This window comes from Barbus barbus (assembly GCF_936440315.1).
Source record: "Barbus barbus genome assembly, chromosome: 34".
NCBI lineage: Eukaryota > Metazoa > Chordata > Actinopteri > Cypriniformes > Cyprinidae > Barbus > Barbus barbus.
The window spans coordinates 20,221,491-20,241,853 of record NC_136762.1 but is presented as its reverse complement, the minus strand read 5'-3'; the positions used below and the strand labels follow the sequence as shown (position 1 = coordinate 20,241,853).

Below are 20,363 nucleotides of genomic sequence, written 5' to 3'. Positions count from 1 at the left end.
GGACACATGGTAGTTGTTCCCTGTTTTTCCCCATTGACAAGTGCGACCAATCAAAAGTATAGAAGCCTGTTTCCGCCACTTTTTATCTCACAATTCGAACTTATTTTTCTCATAATCAGTCTTTTTTCCCCCCTCAAAACTGGACTTTAACTCGCAATTGCGAGTTTATATCTCACAATTCTGACTTTGATAAAAAGTCACTTTTTTTTTTTATTCAGTGGCGGAAACAAGCTTCCATACAAAAGCTATTCATCAACCAGCAAACATTTAATCTAATGTGAATTGTGTGCTCATGTTGTTGATCTGCCGTTCTGTCAGGCCCTGGTGGGAGACAAAACTCTGGCTTTCTGGCTGATGGACAAGGATATGTACACCAACATGAGTGATTTGATTCCCATGAACTCCGTTATTGATCGGGGCATCCAGCTCCACAAGATGATCCGACTGCTTACCCACAGCCTGGGGGGAGAGGGCTACCTAAACTTCATGGGTGAGTCTTTGCATTCATTTAAAAAAAAAAAAAAACTGATTCACATTTGGACACGCAGGATGTTGGTGGATTATCTTTGCACAATGTATCAATAACAACAACAACAAAAAACTAGTTATAACAAAAGAAACAAATTTGCTTTGATAACATTAGTCAATGTTCCTTGCATAAAAACTGCTGTAATGTAGTTAGTTAGAAGATAGGTCTATTCTTTGACCTTTATTGTTTTTTGTTTTTGTTGTTTGTTTCGTTTTACTTTGTTTTTGTGTTTTTTTGTTGGTTTTGTTTTGTTTCGTTTCGTTGCTTTCCTTGAATTTAATGTGCCATTACTATTCTTTAGCATTAGAGGCACATATCATGTTGTTGTTGTTGTTACAAGCATTCGATATGTTAGATAAACTGTTGTCTACCATAAGAGTCTCATTAAAAAGCTAGTTATGAACACAGAAAATATCTGTATTATATCACCTTAAAAGGGTGATTTTTACCTGTCCCACACCAGAGGTATTGACCTTCTTGATTTTACCCAATAATTAAAATATTATAATATCATTTGATATAATAATAACTCAAATAGTTATTATTTTTAATAATCATGAATAACATAAAACAATTTTTTTTCCCAACCTTGCTAGCCCTAGTTTTGTCTAAATATAAAAACCTGTTAATGCCATTTTTGCAGCTTGCTTTTTTATTATTATTATTTATTTACTTTTTTGCTGATTGTGTTTATTTATGTTTTGTCTTATCTCATGTTTTTGTTTTGTTTTTCTATTTTTGCTTTGCTTTGTTTTACGTTTGTTGTATTTTTATTTATTTTTTTATTTTGGTTTTTGTGTTCTTTTGTTTTTTCGTAGTGCATTGATGTTGCTTAGGCCGAATGGTAATGTTAACCAACTGGATTAGTCTTTTTTAGGAATTGTTTTAGATCTTGCTTCATTCTGGTATTTAATTCCGCCTTCTCACATTTCCAATCACTATCGTCTATCATTAATAGCTCCATTTTGGCTTGACACATCATCAGTTGATTCTTACAGCTATTTGTAATATTTATGAAGTGGTCATTATTACTGTAAGTGGATGACGGTCAGCTTGGTCAATAATCAACCCAAACAGTGTACTAGCCCCACCTGCTGACCAGGTGCTGACGCTGTACTGCCACATTACATACATTAACTCACCGGTTCTGTTTAGAAGAGACAGTCTTTTCCCCAGCCAAGGCTATATTCATATCACACACACGACCTAAACCCCACAGATTAGCTTGTGTTTGTGAGCATATGGGCATACTCATCCATGATGCACACTGGAGTGCTGTTATTGTTTACTGCTGTTCCTGTTCTGCCAATACCACTAACAGTAATGACAGCTACAGATGTGGACTGCCTCATCTACACACTTTCTACTCTTCACTTGTAGTATATCTGTAAAAAGCTTTTGTCTGCTGACTGAAATTACTCTCCTAATGGTGCTGTGTCCCCACTGAATATATATGTTTCAATCGGTTAAGCCTCTGAAAGCCAAAGGCTAGAATGAATGTAAAGAGTCAGCAGGTATGTTTGCTCGCAAGAAAACATATTTGGTTCAGCTCTCTAAAAGATCTTCAGATGTGACAAACAGCCGTCATACTGAGAGATGTCAAAAATATAACATGTTTTTATTATTTTATTTTACATTTATGTATTTATTTCTATGTTTATTTATTTGTTTGGTTATATTTTTATGATGTTTGTCAAAAAGATGTAAAAATATTACTTCATTTTAGTTATTTTGTTTTATCAAGGAGATCTCCGTAGACTCTTTTTTTCACTGTTTTATGCCAAAGCGATGTCAGAAACATGACTTTTATTCGACTTTACTTTACTTTAATGTATTGTACTGTACTGTAGTACAGTCCAGGATGTAAAACAGTGACACGTAAAAGAGAATGCCCTCTATAGAGGACAAAATGAATTGTGGGGACCCAGGATCATTAAGATTTATCTGGACTTGAAATATTCCTCCCAATTAAACTTTTAGTGCAACAGGGATTAAGTACTATGCACTATCCACATTTCTGACATGCTTATTCCTGAAATAAATGACATAAAACGTCTTACAAAATAATTAAAAGATAATAAAAAGGGATCATCAAATGGGAATTTTAGTTTTCTGTCTCACCTATTCTCTGTTCTTTTTTTAAGTTAAATAAATAAAGCCAAAGATAGAAGACAAAAAAGGTAAATACAGGACGAAGTGTCTTGTCAATGGATCAATGGCTGTGAAGTCATTTAGCCAGTGCAAAGCAAGAACAAATTGTTTGAGCAAGCAAATCAATTTGAACTACCCTCAACTCGACAAAGCCCATCTATTTATTCTCTAGTGGCAGGAGATGCTTGCAAACTAAAAGGCCACAAAGAGATGACGGCCATGTTTGCAATGCAGAAAGAATATGAGCGCTCTGAGGCAGGGACTCGACTTTATAACGCACTCGCAAGGCGGCAATGAAACGGCTCAGTGGTTTCATCATTAAATCAGCAGGTGGAGAGTGAGATGAATGTACGCTTGACTTTCACAGATGGAGAAAAACTTCTGGATCACCTTCACCTTAAGATGGAACGACCTGCCCAAATGTACTATTTGAAAAAATAATTGAATGAACCCTTGTGAAAAAGAAGTGTAATTAATTGTATTTAATGTGCACTTCAGAATTTTTTTTTTTTTTTCAAATCTCTTTAGTTCAGCTTAATATACTATAATGAAATTACTAGAAACTCTAGATGGCACAGGCTGATAGGTTCTAACTCTATCTGATATAATCACATGATTATTCACATTGTGCAGCTGATTGGTTTCAGCAGCCAATGAGTTTGCTGCTTATCATTCAAATACTTGGCTAGTGTAGCAGTTGCAGCGCGCTTCAGAAGCCCTCCACCTCCCCCAGCTCCACCTGTATCAATCTGTTACAGGGTGATTTCATGTATGTAATACACAGGGGTTATTTCATGTATGTTATATTTGCAGCAGCAGTATTTCCTACATGCTCACAGCAGAATGTTGTGGATTTATTGGTAGTAGCAAATCTCGGTACTTGCTCTGCCGCAGCAGCGTAGCAGATCTATTCCGCCAAAACCAAACACATTAACAGTGCCATGTATATTACCATGCTAAACTCTCTGAGAGTTGTCATGAACATTATTTATTTATATATTTATTTAAATGCATTCATGTCCTGTATTCCAAATGACGCTTATGTGCCACCTCTGCATTGCAAACCAAACTTTGTTGATAATGATTTCATTTGATTGAAATTTATTAAATGTAAGAATTTGACACAAAAGATAATGCATAAATTTAATTAGGTTAGAAAAATTTCCTTATAAAGGGTATTATAAAAAAATTGGTAAAAATCAATTTAAACTTGGAAAAGGTAATTTCTTTTACTGCTGCAAACTAATCATGGCTCAGAATATGAAGAACATCAAAAGCTTTGGCGTTCAGCAGCCCACAGCAGTCCTGCCAAGATACCAGCACAATAACACACTCAGCAAAATATTGTTTAATTTTATTGTTTAATCATTATCGACCAAATTCCAAAAAATATCGAGATATCTTTTCTTTTCTTTTTTTCACTATCACACACCACTATTGACATAGACAATTCACAGGAAATGTAACTTAAAAGTTGCTAATGTGAACACATAACCCAGAAAAAGGAAAATATATAGATCTAGGTTTGTCAGATAATTAATACATTACCTCCGTTTCTCCTAGACAGAGCTGGAACAGAGGAGAATAAATAAAAGAGATGGGCAAAGAGTGTTCAAACCTGAAACATTGAGTGTGAGATAGAGGAAGGAAGTGAGCGTAATTGTAGTCATGAAGTCCAAAGTCATTTCCTAAACAAATGGCTGTTGGCCTGTTTTGATATTTGTTATGATAAAGGCCCAAGTAACTACATTTTCATTATAGGTTTATTTAACATAAAGAGTGGACTTGCTTTCAGCTCTAAATATGTGTTGTGTTTGTGTAAGATGAAGGGGAGGATAAACTAATCTGATTGGTCTTTGAAAACGGGGTTGTATGTGATTTAGCTATAGGTCATCGGGATTAATCCTGAATCACATTTTAAAAGGATCATCTCATCTAGCTCAGAGTTTGCGTATGCTAATGTTTTTCCAGACAACCTTGTTTCAAGGGCATCTCTCGACTATGGCTAGTGCTTTACATTGAAAGACCTGAAAAACTGTTTTCATTTGAAAAGGAAGAAGTTGTCTCCTCTTCATAAGTTGTCTGGTTCACTAAAATATGCTAAGGTTATGACTCTCTATTCTGTGCTTAAATCCAAACACAACTAAACCTGAATACGAAGTTCTTAGTAATTAGTCATGATGGAATTTTGGCAACTGAAAAGGCATAAAATAATTTTGGATGACCAAAGTCATTGACCAAATTGGTGACGCATATTTAGCGCTTCTCCAATGGTGCATTCTGATTTTGTCAATGTCTATTTCATACACATAGTGTGGATAAGCTTCAAGAAGTAAACATGTCAGCTAGGACTGAGTTTTCAATATTATTTTCTCAGTTTTAATCGATATTTATTTTGATGAACCAATATATTTTATTTTGGATTCCATTTACATTGAAAGTTGGATGGTGGAGTTGGGAATGACGTCACACCGGAAGTCGGAAAACCAAGATGGATGTGTCCATTGTTACCAATACCTGTCAATAAAAACATGAAAATTAGTATTTTGCACAGATAATGTTGAAATATCATATCTACAGATACAGTTCAAAAGTTTACATACAGCTTGCAGAATCTGCAAAATGTTAATTAGTTTACCAAAATAAACAAAATAAACTTTTTTTTTTTTTTTTGTACTGACTCATATGCAACTATTACAGAAGGTTCAAACACTCACTGATGTTCCAGAAGGAAAAACGATGCATTAAGAGCCGGGGGGTGAAAACTTTTGAACAGAATAAAGATGTGTACATTTTTATTATTTTGCCTAAATATAATATTTTCTTTTCATTTAGTGCTGCCCTTCAGAAGCTACAGAAGATACTTACATGTTTCCGAGAAGACAAAATAAGTAAAATTTACCTTCAAGTTCTCTTAATGCATTGTTTTTCCTTCTGGAGTATCAGTGAGCGTTTGAACCAACTGTAATCAAGTCAAGTCAATATTATTTGTATAGCGCTTTTAACAATGCAAATTGTGTCAAAGCAGCTTTACATTGGCTTGATATAAAGCTGGGTGGCTTTATATCAGCTTTACAGTATTTAGACGGAGAAATAGTTTGTCGAAATAGTGTCATTCTCCTTTTGCCAGACAAAATCAGCAGTTTAAATCTAGACTAAAGCAGAATTAGATTGTGTAAAGGACTCATCTGGTTCCTGTGGTCTTGTCCCGATGGCCGTCTTGGAGACAGGTTCTTCACTGGGGATCAGTCTCTGGGGCTCATCTAGGTGTCCTGGCTGTAGAGGTCATCTCTAGGTGCTGATCCACCATCTGATCTGGATACGGACTGGATCTGGGTGGCTACGCTGACCTCGGAATAAGAAAGAAACAGACTAATATTAGCATAGATGCCATTCTTCTAACAGTGTAACAAGTACATCGGGTGTTTTGGGAAGTGTTCCCGGTTCCGGTTGACCTAATTAATGCAGCCTAAAAATCCTTTAATGGATTTGAATTATAGAAATGCAATAGTGTATTATGTGTAAGCCAGGTTAAAGAGATGGGTCTTTAATCGAGATTTAAACTGACAGAGTGTGTCTGCTTCCCGAACAGTGTTAGGTAGATTGTTCCAGAGTTTGGGTGCTAAATAGGAAAACGATCTCCCGCCCGCAGTTGATTTTGATATTCTAGGTATTATCAAATGGCCAGAGTTTTGAGATCGCAGTGGACGTGAAGGACTATAATGCGATAAGAGCTCACTCAAATACTGAGATACCAAACCATTCAGGGCTTTATAGGTAATTATCAAGATCTTAAAATGTATATGATGTTTAATAGGGAGCCAGTGCAGTGTTGACAGAACCGGACTAATGTGGTCATACTTCCTGGTTCTAGTAAGAACTCTAGCTGCTGCATTTTGAACCAGCTGGAGTTTGTTTATTAAACATGCAGAGCAACCACCCAATTAAGCACCACCCAATTGAGGTCATGAATGCATGAATTAATGTTTCTGCATTTGACATTGAGAGCATAGGTCATAATTTAGATATATTTTTAAGATGGAAAAATGCAGTTTTACAAATGCTAGAAACATGTTTTTCGAAGGAAAGATTGCTATCAAAAAGTACACCTAGGTTCCTAACTGATGATGAAGAATTTACAGAGCAGACATCAAGTATTAGACAGTGATCTAGGTATTGCATGCAAACGTTTTTGGTCCAATAATTATCACCTCTGTTTTTTCAGAATTTAGTAGTAAGAAATTGCTAGTCATCCAGTTTTTGATATCAACTATATGGAGTATACACAAAACTAGATAATGATCTGAGATATCATCGCTCTGCTGCAATATTTCAACACCCTTGACATCAATTCCATATGAGTATGATTTCGACAATGAGTAGGTCCTGAAACTTGTTGTTTAACACCAATGGAGTTTAGAATGTTTATAAATGCTGATCCCAACGAATCTCTTTCGTTATCAACATGGATATTAAAATCACCAGCAATTAGGACTTTATCTGCAGCCAGTACTAACTCAGATAGAAAATCAGCAAATTCTTTAATAAAGTCTGTATGGTGCCCTGGTGGCCTGTATACAGTAGCCAGTACAAACATCGCAGGGGATTTATCATTAACACTTGTTTCTTTGGATAATGTTATATGAAGCACCATTACTTAGAACAAATTTTACTTGAAAGCCGACCTCTGAGAAATACAGAAAATATTGTTATAAATTGTGGCGACACCTCCCCCTTTACCTTTTGAATGCGGTTCATGTTTGTAACCGTAATCTTGGGGGGTAGACTCGTTTAAAATAATGTAGTCATCTGGTTTTAGCCAGATTTCTGTCAAACAAAGCACATCTAGTTTATGGTCAGTGATCATATCATTTACAAAAAGTGCTTTTGTAGAAAGGGATCTAATACTCAATAAGCCAAGCTTTATCATTTTTTATCTGTATTATATCTGTTTTTTATTTCAAGTTCAATATTATTTGTATAGCGCTTTTTACGATACAAATCGTTGCAAAGCAGCTCTACAGGAAATTAAGTTTCCACAATATATTTATATATTACAGAAATTTAATATATTTAACTTATGGCAAAATTTGGTAATTCTGTATGTTGTCTGAGCGTTGGAATCCTCTGAGGTCCTCTGAGGGGTTGGCATCATCTCTTCTCAGGTGTTTGGTCATCTCAGATCATTTAAGGGTTGGATCCAGACTGAAGCTTCTGTAATTCCTAGTTACCACGGGATGTTAATCACGGGCAGAAACAGAGAAAAAATAGAGACATAATTAGCGTAGCTGCTGTTCCATCTAAGCAAAAATTATTTGTTCAACCCAAGCTAAAGAATAATGATAATGTATATTTGATCAGATATAACTGCAGTACAAGATTATAAGATGCATTATGTGAATGCTTGGCTAAAGAGATGTGTCTTTAATCTAGATTTAAACAGATAGAGTGTGTCTGAACCCCAAACGTTATCAGGAAGGCTATTCCAGAGTTTGGGAGCCAAATGTGAAAAAGCTCTACCTCCTTTAGTGGACTTTGCTATCCTAGGTACTACCAAAAGGCCAGAGTTTTGCGACCTTAGGGAGCGGGTTGGATTGTAGCGTGGTAGAAGACAAGTTAGGTACGCAGGAGCTAAACCATTTAGGGCCTTATAGGCAAGTAATAATATTTGATATGGAACTTAATAGGTAGCCACTGCAGAGACTGTAAAATTGGGGTAATATGATCATATTTTCTTGACCTGGTAAGAACTCTAGCCGCTGCATTTTGGACTATCTGTAGCTTGTTTATTGAAGATGCAGGACAACCAGCTAGCAGTGCATTACAATAGTCCAGTCTAGAGGTCATGAATGCATGAACTAGCTTTTCTGCATCAGAAACAGGTAGCATGTTTCGAAGCTTGGCAATGTTTCTAAGATGGAAGAATGCTGTTTTTGTAACATGGGAAATATTATTTTCAAAGGACAAGTTGCTGTCTAATATAACACCCAGATTTATTACTTTAGAGGATGTAACAGTGCATCCGTCTAGTTGCAAATTGTAATCCAAGAGATTCTGTGTACTGTTTTTTGGTCCAATAAGTAATATCTCTGTCTTATCTGAATTTAATAGGAGGAAATTATTGGTCATCCAATCTTTTACATTTTTTACACAATCTATTAGCTTAGATAGTTTAGAAGTTTCATCTGGTCTTGTTGAGATATATAGTTGAGTATCATCAGCATAACAATGAAAACTAATCCCGTATTTTCTAATAATATTACCAAGAGGCAGCATGTATATTGAAAATAGCAGAGGACCTAGGACAGATCCTTGTGGTACTCCATACTTTACTGGTGATAATTGAGATGACTCCCCATTTAAATGAACAAAGTGGTAGCGATCGGACAGGTAGGATCTAAACCATCTTAAAGCCTGCCCTTGAATACCAGTATAGTTTTGTAATCGATCTATGAGTATGTCATGGTCTATAGTGTCGAACGCAGCACTAAGATCAAGTAATACTAGGAATGAGATGCAGCCTTGGTCTGAAGCAAGAAGCATTATTAACTTAATTGTTGAACATCAATTCAATTGTTACTCTTACTTTGCTTTGGATGTTTTCTGTATTTTCTAGTTCGGGGAACAGACATAGTCTCTATATTGTGATATCTAGGTGAAAGAGTCTCTATGTGCTGAGAATTAACTGACTTCTGTGACGTGAGGTGGCTAGTAGACGGTCGGTTTAGCGAGTCTGTCTGCTTGCTTCCTGACCTGGGCCCCAGTTAGTCAAGTACGAACTCTAAGACTATGTGCCATATTTCTAGAGAGAAGAGCGGCACCACCCCAGGTGCAAGTTCACACACCTCTTTAACATTATATTTAGTGATCTCCGACTGGCGAAGTCGAACATCATTAGCGCCGGCGTGGATAACAATCTTACTGAATTTACGTTTAGCATTAGCCAGCACTTTTAAATTTGCCAAGATGTCAGGCGCTCTGGCTCCCATTAAACATTGGACTATGGTGGCTGGTGTCTCTATTTTCACGTTCTGTACAATACAATCACCAATAACTATAGCACTTTCATCAGGTTTCTCAGTGGGTGCGTCACTGAGTGGGGAGAACCTGTTTGATGTTTTGATCGGAAAGGTAGAGTGGTGTTTTGACACGCGACTAGTCCACCTCACAGTCACCCAATTTCCCTGCTGCATGGGTTCTACAGGACCCGAACAATGTACATGACTCCATGAGCTAGTCGCATCCAAAGCAGTATCTGCTGCCCTCACATTCTTACTGTCCTCAACTAAAGTTTGAATGCGTGTCTCTAATTCTGAAATCTTCTCTGTCAGCCTAACTATTTCCCTGCATTCATCACATGTGAATCACTTGTCGCCGACAGAGAGAGATAAACTGTACATGTGGCAAACAGTGCAAACAACAATAGCAGGAGAAGAAGCCATTACTCACCGTGATTTGAAGAATGATTCGCTTACCACTGTTGTTTGATGAACTCTTGAAAAACGGAGTGAGAATAAGAAACGCGAGTGACAAGCTAACCGGCTGCACTCGCGGTTTTTAAAAAGCGAACGATCAAATTAGTTTGATAGATAATACCAGAAATATGGTGGGAATTAAGTATTATATTATCACTTTAAACAACAGAGAGTGAAAGTAAGATAGAGATTCAACAGAAAAGCGAAGCTACACGGAGCTATAATCGTAAACCTCTCAGCAGCATGACAGACAGAAGCAATCAATCGCTGTGAATCTGAAGGATCTGGAGTTATAGTTGCATATGAGTCCCTCTGTTGTCCTCAGTGTGAAAAATAGATCTCAAAATCATACAGCCACTGATGGAAAGGATTCAAATACACAAAAATGCTGACAAAGCATTTTTTTTTTTAAAGCAGCAAGGATCAATGCATGTAATCTAACCTCCATAGACTTAAGTTAATAATTTGATTTGCTGTGGCTGAATTTAGTATAGTTATGTACTTCCCTGTCTGTTTCTATTAAATCAGCTCTGAATTGAGAGGCTGTATAACTTTGCTCCATGGGGTGTTTTTTCAGCTTTATATCCAACTTTTAATCAAACGCTGACTTTGAAGCGCTTCACCATGACGAAGCAAACACTAAGCTTTGACTACACCTTCCGCATCACTTCTAACTGTATTACACACTCTTTTCCCTGGCATTGAATTTCTCTGTGTGTCAATTGGGAATCTCAGCTGCCAGCGTGAGGCCTGTGCCACAATACAGCTCTCTGGCTCCCATGGCTTTGCAGCTTCAAGGTATCAGACGCTTTGAAGGGCCGCTGTTCACGTCTGACCGCCTTTAAATGAGCTAATGGTGGTTTCATATTCCACCGTTGTGTCTATATGGCTCAAGATTTGTCTTTCTTACTGTAAGGCTGCAAAAGTCTATACTAGATAGCTAACAGGAAATGAGTAAGTCATGAGTGTTTTTTTTTGTTTGTTTTGTTTTTGCTAGTTTATTTATTTTATTATTATTATTCAGTAAGGGCGCATTAATTGGATCAATTTTGCAAAATATTTATATTTCAAATAACCCTGTTTTTTTTTTTTTTTTTTTACTTTATATTTATCAGAGTTCTGTAAATAAATAAATAAATAAAAAAATCCAAAAATATTAAGCAGCACAACTGTTTTCAGCATTGATATAAATATTAAGAAAGGATGTAAGGATGCTGAAAATTGCCCTGCCATCACAGGAATAAATTGCATTTTAAAATATATTCAAATAGAAATCTCTTTTTTTCCCAGTTATTATAATATTTAATAATATTACAAATTAAACCTTGCCCCAAAATTAATCTAGATTGTGAGATTTGAAGTCCCGATTAACAATCTGACATCGAAAAGAATCTCAGAACAAAGTAAGAAAATAATTTAAAAATACTTCATTTTAAAATGTTTAGTGATTAGATTAGTGTAATATAGTATTAATATTCTGATACTTTTTAAATATTAAAATTAGGGCTGTCAGTCGATTTTAAATGTTTAACCTAATTATTTACATGATGTTTCGATTAATTAATCTAATTAATCGCAAAATAAATTTGACTGTGAATATACCCACAATAAATAGTTATTTGTTTGTGTTAAATGAGAAAGGATCAAGTAGACATTACAAATTGTAGCTTTAGAAATATTTGATTTGATTCAACAAACATTTAGGCTACAACGGCCTAGACTATGGAACATAAAAGAAGATACTTTGAGAAACATCTCAGTATTTTTTTGTTCATACAATGAAAGTCATTGGTAACCAAAACAGCTTTGTTACCAACAGTCTTCAAAATACCTTCTTTTATTTTCCACCAAAGAAAGTAAGTAAGGTTTGAGTAAATGATGACAGAATTACATTTTTTGGGGTGAACTATCCCTTTAATGTCTTATTATTATTATTATTATTTAAATTTTTCCACGAGATTCTCTCGGTTATCATCCGGGACTCAACCAGAGTCCTTGGGAGTTCCTCTCTAAGAGAGTACTTTACGTAGGGATGTGTGCGGTCCCACACAGCACAATCTTCTGATTATCTTATTATAATTTAATTAAATGATTACATTTTAATTAAATGATACGCTAAATAAGAAACTAAATCTGCCAGCAGGTGGCGGTAAATGTCTTTGAGTCATTCATTTGAACGGCTGATTCATTCAGGAATTAAAGGTGCTGTATGTAGTATTGACACTTAGTGTTTGAACTAGGTATTGCAGTCCAAATATTGGAGAGGGTTTTTTTCACCTGACCCTTCCTCCTCAGACTTGATGTACACGCAGGACACCAACAGGAACGAGCGCACATGACGATGAATGAAATTAAATATGCTGTGTTTTCCGCCAACTGGCAACCCGGCGGGTCGAAATACAATTGGGTAAACTGGCAGTGGGTGGGTTTCAGAAACCAAAACACAGCCCGATATTCCGGGCCAGAACGCACATTTTGAAAGGAGAATAACTGACTGTAGCATTGTTTTTCAGATAAACAAGTATGTTAATTTAGCATGTTCTTAAATATCTGCAAACATATTATGGTATTTTTATGCTTTAGTAGAGTCAAAAATTGACATACAGCACCTTTAAGTAAACGGCCCTTTTTATGAATGGGTCTTTGAATCAACGGTTCACACGATTCATTCAAAACACGGATTCATTAAGAAACTAAACACCGCTGTGTTGCTCAGAGACGCACAACAGTTCTGCTATGGCTTTAAAGGTAGTTATGTTCTCTGCAAAATTGAGCAAAAACATAATATCTTGTTTAAAATATAACACAATATTAACTTCTTATTTACTGAACTGTTGTATAAAATCACATTTGCACTCGTGCAAATCAGGACAAAAGTGCCACTCATGTGATACTGCTCTCGCTGCTCGTGTGATATCGCTTAAATGGTATAAATACTGTATGAGACAAAAAGATACGAGAGATTTGATACATCCAGGGGCATGCTTTGCCCCAGTATCTTCAGTTTTAGGGCATAACTGCATTTATGTAGTTGTTGCCCTTCATCGTATTTGTCAACAGTCAACTGTATGAAATGTAAGATGATGTACAGGTCTGGGGGCAGGGCAAGTGCGTTAACTGCGTTAAAATATTTTAATCACATTATTTTTTCATAACTAATTAATCAAGTTAACGCGTTAAACTGACAGCCCTAATGTATATTTTATTATATATATATACACATATATATATACACACACACACACACACACACACACATATATATATATATATATATATATATATATATATATATATATATATATGCATACATACACACACACTCACACATATATATATATATATATATATATATATATATATATATATATATATATATATGCATACATACACACACACTCACACCTTGCTAATTTTAAGCCTATATAGATTTTTTTTTTTTATTTCAAGCACATTTGCCCCCAAAATTATTTTTATTTTAAAACAAAAGCATAAACTCTCATTATTATTATACATGAAAAAAGGTTTACTTATTAATTTTTACTTATTAATTTAATACAGAAAATCATTCTGTCCAACAACAGAATAAAAAGTTGTTTATTTATTTATTTATTTTATTTGTGTTTACTTAAAATCGTTTACATTTTTTTCTTTCCTTTTATTACACCAATGAAATTTTATAGTTTGTCTCTCATTTGCATTTTATCAGGCTACTGACAATTGGGAAGGGGCTTTAAATGTGCTTAACTGTCATATATGACAACACCAAAACGCTTGATGGCATTTAAAATAATAAATTATTTAGAATTGTTGACAAAATATGATGTGGACATGTTCTTGACAGTTTTAGTGAGATTTAGCCATCATTAAGAGAAGGAACATCTGGCTTCATAATGAAGGATGTGAAGTACATCTCTCTACACATCTGCTGTATGATTCCTGTTGTACTGAATAAACTCCAGATTTGCATCCATGAGAGAAACTAGTCCAAATCCTCTGGTAAAGCCATGCAGCAAACAGACCGGATTCTTCAAATGAAGTTGGCTTTCTGCTTTATGAAATTTGTGGAAGTTTGCAGACTGCCGTCATCATGTGTATGCTTCTTTGGGGAAACTGGGAGAATATTTCACCTGCTGTGATTGTTATTGTTCTAATTCCCTGGTTATTTTCCCATTTCCATATTTTCAGATTTTGAGTCATGGCTGTATCCTGGGATTAGACAACATTTGTGATAATCAGCACTCTTACTACACATGGTTAGACAATGAGGATTTTATTTATTTATTTATTTATTCCGGTCAGGGTTGATATTGTTGATACATTTTGGTAATTGAAACAAAGTTTGAATAAAATGTGTATATTAGATGAAAACTTAAGCTTCTAAAACTTCAACTTCAACAATGAACTTAATTAGTTTAGTACAACTTAATATGTTTAAGTACCAGAATTACTACAACTGAAATAAAAATAAAGATGAATATAAATTTTTGTTAAAACCTAAAAAATGGCAAAATCACATAAAAATGACTAAAACTGAAAGTAAAACAGCGAAATTTTTACAACCCTAAAATTGAAAAATCTAATAATATATATATATATATATATATATATATATATATATATATATATATATATATATATCAGTATTAAATTTACATTACATTAACATGTAGTTATTTAGCAGACACTTTTATTGAAAGCGACTTACAAATGAGGACAATAGAAGCAATCAAACCAGAAACGGTTAGTCTAACGCAGTACACATAGCAAGTGTTTTTTTTTTAATAATAAATAAAAACAATAGAGAACACTGGTTTTAGAGGGTCAATTTGTTTTAATAAATAAAAAGAAATCAAGTCAAAAGAATAGAGAACGCTTGTGTCAGAGGCTCTTTTTTAATAAATAAAAAGAAAACAAATATATAAAATAGAAATAGAATAGAGAGTGCTAGTATCAGAGGGTCAAGTGTAGATTGAAGAGAAATATAATATAATATAATATAAAAAAACAAAAAAAAACAATGATGCTAGTTGGCTAATTTTATAATTATTGTAATGTATTTATATTATATTATTTAAATTAGAATAATATTATTAGTGGTATATTTAATAATATTCCACTTGTAAAATATTAAAATACATTAAATATTCAGCAAATTGAAAATAAAAATCTACAAATAAAATGTAATGAATATATTTTGTTGTTTAGCTGAATCTTATCTGTTGTATTTACAACAAATAGCTACATTTATTGTCTTATGTTTTAACTATTACGTTTAAACAGGACTATGACGTATTGGCTTTGAGCTTGGTTGAAAGTTTTGTGAGCATATACATCATTGGATCAGTGAACATCTCTAATCATGACCTCAGGCCATCCTCATCGTCACAGCACATGTTCTTCCTCCCTGTTTGCTTATGCTTTGACACTTCTTTTACAGCTGCATCATTTATTTAAATAGAAAGCTCTGTCATTCCTCATCCGTTCCACCTCATCCAGGCATCCATTTTTACTTCCATCTTCTTGTCTCCTTCCTTTTCGCTTTGAATAAACAACTTACCTCATCTCCATTGTTGTGCCTCTGTTCTCTTGCTTGTCAAAGCGCCTCCTCGGAATTCAATTACCCAACTGTTGTTTTATGATGTTGTCTTGTCAGCTGATGACGGATTCATTATCTCATCACTCCGCTTGACAAGACTGTCACAACGCTCTCTTTGCCTTTTATTCCAATGCTCACGCTCGGCCTGCAAATGTGTTTGCTCGCTCTCATCTCCAGTCCTGCCTGTGATCTCCACTGCCATCTGCTCCGTGGCTGAGCTCATCGTGCTCTCAGACTGCTGGAAAACACTGAAACCCTGCCGTTGTGATCCTGTCAAAGACTCCATTGTGTTTTGCAGCAAAGGCCAGTTAACATGTGATATGACTAAATATTTATGCACACAGCGGCAGAATACGGTAGTCAGTTGTGTTTGTATTGTTAAATGCAGCTCTGATCACATGCACTTTTGTTTAGGATATTTTTTGCTATCAGTCACTAATGTTGGGACTGTCAGCCTCTGGGAAATTGTTATTTCTATGATATTTTTAATTAGCTTTTGTTATTTATATAATATAATATTATATATGCAGTATATATATGAACAGTAAGGCCAATTCCTTTATTTTTGCTGTAGACTGAAAACATTTGGGATTGACATCAAAAGATGAATATGAGATGAGAGCTTTTATTTACTGGTATTTTCATCTGGATCTGATACACAACTTAGAAGATAGCACCTTTTGTTTGAACCCACCCATTTTTCATGTTACCAAAAGTACTGGAACATGTGACTGACAGGTGTGTTTTGTTGCCCAGGTGTGTCCTATTAATTGATTATTCAAACAATAAATAGCACTGAATGTCTGCGCTCAGTTTTAGATCCATGCAGACTGCATTTATAGTTAACTGTATTAAGGGTGGCACGGTACACAGATGTCACGGTTCGGTACGTACCTCGGTTTCGGGGTCATGGTTCGATATGATTTCGGTACAACAGGGAAAAAAACAGAAATCTACTATGCTCCGTTTCTTTTCATTTATTTTGAACAGACAGTAGTGCAAATAAAAAAAAAAAATTCCCACCTAGATTTGAAAATACTAAATATTATTACATGTTATAAATATAAAATGTTTTTTGTTTTCATTGTGTGTACACAATGTGTACACAAATAAAAGCAGACCTTTATACAGTGATTATTAATAAGACAATAAGTGTTTAAAGTTGACTCTGCTGGTATAAGGAAACAGTTGAAGTGATTGCGCCGGAGCGCACACGCACAAAAAAACACACACACACATCCGTTCCAGCATTGCTAACTCGACAGCGCAGTTGGTACTTTATCAAAATAAAATACAGTGAGCCAAACATCAGCGCACCCGCCTCTGTGTCACCGTTTGAATGTGACTGAAGTACAAAGCCTATAATTTACATAAATAATAGTTTAGTATTCAGATATGTTACATAGCAAATATGGAAATATTATGGAATATTTGGATTTGTGACGAATGAGAGAGGTAGGATACACGAGCACAAAGCTCCATTTCGCAAACAGTTGAGTGCGCAAGACTTTAAAGTATACTCCTTTGTCGGTCTATGTGAGAGACATGGTCACTGTCTAGTGGGCTTTGTTTTCAAGTGCTCAACTCTAAGGCTAGAAGAGATACGTGTGGCGCTACATGGCATTCGCTGTTCTTCTGCTGGCGGTTATCAAACAGCATTGTATTACTTCACTTTACTGTGGGCGCCCCCTTCTGGATTGGGGGGTGAATTGCCTGTATTCGTCGTAAGCCTCCGAACCGAGAAGTTACGGTCTTTTCCCTTTGTAGGGCAGTATATAATATATATAAGATTTTTTAACATTAACAAATTTAAACTCTTCATATATATATATATATATATATATATATATATATATATAACGCGTTAACGCAAATTCATTTTAACGGCACTAATTTTTTTTAACGCGCGATTAACGCAGCGCGTATTTTCTGTTTGACCCGTGGCTCAACCTGTAGTTGGAGAAATGGAGATGCACAGTGTTGCCAACTTTGCAGCAACATTGCAGACCCCTTCTGTTCAGTGTGCGGCGGAGAGGAGCAGTGCTTTAATTCAGTTAAACACAGATATTATTTTGCTTCTCTAATTTTACATGCAACTATAGCCGAAATCACAGCACAGTTATTGTCTTTATCTTATGTGTATTTGATTTCATCAGACGACGGCTCGATTATCAGGATTTTTTTTTTGTGCAGATTAACATGAAGTGAGAGCTGGTTATGTTGTCTCAATGGGTCGCGTTTCAGCTACAATTTGCTACAATTTGACTTTTTCATCTAATGTTTATATTTTTAAAAATGGTTAAAAAAAATTATATAAATTATTTGTAGGATTTAAAAAAATTTACCAGGCTTCCAAATAAATTAAATAAATGGAATATTACTCGCATTAAACCACCAATTTGAAAATGAAAGGAATAAAATCTTTACATCTTTACTTTACATGACAATGTGATTTCATAAAGTATTTATTTTTATGTTGTATATTTTAAATATGTTATATAACAGTTTTAATGCTTGTCGTTGACAGCTAAATAAAAGTTTATTTTGGACCTTAGAGATGGTTATATAAGGTATAATATAGGCCTTTACTTAAATCTGGTGGAAAATCTTGGCAATTTCTCATATTTTATAGTGCTTCGAGAGACATAAAAAGTGGTACATCAAAAGGCAATCCTTCTAATAACTATTCCTGTTACCTAACCCTCAGACAAGGTCATTTTTCGTTTCATAATGCATTATTCAGTCCTATATTTTCGTCTCCCAGTTCATTATGCTTGTGTGTTTGTGGTATTTCTCTCTGTTCTTTCAGAAATTTTCTGAATAAAGGGTCTGCAGATTCATTTAGCATTCATTCGTTTGTTAGAAAAAAAAAAAAGAAAAAAAAAACCGCTCTGGGAATAGATCTTGAAGCTGTACACTTCTCTTGTCTTGGTTTGATAATGGCAGTGGGTTTGAAGTGAACATTCGCTGCAGGCGGTGCTCTGAGAGGGAAAGGTTCGTTCTGGGTGAGGGCAGGTTACTTGGACGACTCTTTGCTCACAGTCATCGTTCAGAGAGGATTTTAAACTCAAATTTTGTACTTTTTCAGAAGTGACCTTTTGAAACATCAGAATTTTCAATTAAATGTTGAATGCGGATAGCAGGAAGAAAAGGACAGGGCCATCTTAACACTGTCAAACTAACAAGAGTTTTTGGAGGAAAAGTTATTTTTGGAGTAGAAAGTCTCTACTTGTACAAAATACTGCTGTGTGTGTGTGGTTCAGGTATACACTAGTGGTCGACCGATATATCGCCAAGCCGATATATTGGCCGATATTTGGCATTTTTAAAATATCGGCATCGGCCGATAAGTTTTTCCGTTTGGTCGATACGTTCGAGGCAGGACCTTTATTTTGACGCCGCTAATAACCGCAGCGCCTGAGCACACAGTGCTCACATTCTCCTTCTTGTTCGTAGACGCCATCATCGTGAACAGTTCTGCCTAATACGGATAGAAGTAGTCTGAATAATAATCAGATAGAACTGTTAAACAAAGGGATTAAAATGTAGGGTATAACGGGGCTAAAGGCGCCCTGGGGGTAAAAGGCGCCTTTGATATTATTTTCATCTAAACCACTAGATGGCACAAAAACATGCCTTAGCACTTTCCAAAACATTCGCTTTTCAAGATGCACGTGTTTATTTATCAGATCTTTAATGCGATTGCGCAGCAGCGCAAAGTTGATTCTGTGCTTACTTGATCTAATATTTTATGTTTTTTTAAATATTGTAGATTTAAGTAGCAAATGAGAATCGCTAAAAATTAATGCATATATTTTGAGACAAAGATCTTCTTTAGGATTTACTTTTTTCCATTTTGTTTAAGATAAGCAACAGTTTCTAAATAACGAAAGAATATGTAAAAGTATGGTATTTGGGTAAAAAGCACCCCCGCTGTTGGGACTAAAGGTGCACAGTAATTAACATGATTAATAGATCACTGACTTTTCCATTTGTTGACATGGTTAGATTCAGATGGTAAATATTAGGGGTGGCACGGTACACAGATGTCACGGTTCGGTACGTACCTCGGTTCGGGGGTCACTGATACGATTTCGGTACAACAGGAAAAAAAATAATAATCTACTATGCTCAGTTCTTTTCATTTACTTTGAACAGACAGTAGTACAAATTAAAAAAAAAATCCACCTAGATGTGAAAATACTAAATATTATTACATGTGATATATATGAAATCTGTTTTGTTTTCATTGTGAGTGTACACAAATAAAAGCAGACCTTTATACAGTCATTATTAACAAGACAATAAGTGTTTAAAGTTGATTCTGCTGGTATAAGGAAACAGTTGAAGTGATCGCGTCGGAGCGCGCGCGCGCACACACACACACACACACACACAAATGCAAACAAAACCCCAAAAAAAAAATATATATATTTTATAAAATATTATTTTAGCTGAAGTATTTGTATCAATACCGTGTGCCTTTTACCCCGTGCTGGTGGGCCTTTTACCCTGTGTGTGGGGTAAAAGGCCACCCTTTCCACCTCATACATTTATAAGATTTTTCAACAAAATAAACGACTGTAAGAAACTTCTCTATTGTGTTTAA

General features: G+C 35.1%; 1 protein-coding gene across 1 annotated transcript in view; it reads left to right on the top strand.

Moving 5' to 3' along the window:
* Positions 1 to 20,363, top strand: part of LOC306854501 (1,4-alpha-glucan-branching enzyme-like) — a 183,014-nt gene that overhangs the window by 101,752 nt on the left and 60,899 nt on the right. The window contains exon 12 of the mRNA XM_079392593.1: positions 319 to 490. Within this exon, the coding sequence (XP_079248719.1) occupies positions 319 to 490 (172 nt within the window). The remainder of the gene's footprint in view (positions 1 to 318; positions 491 to 20,363) is intronic.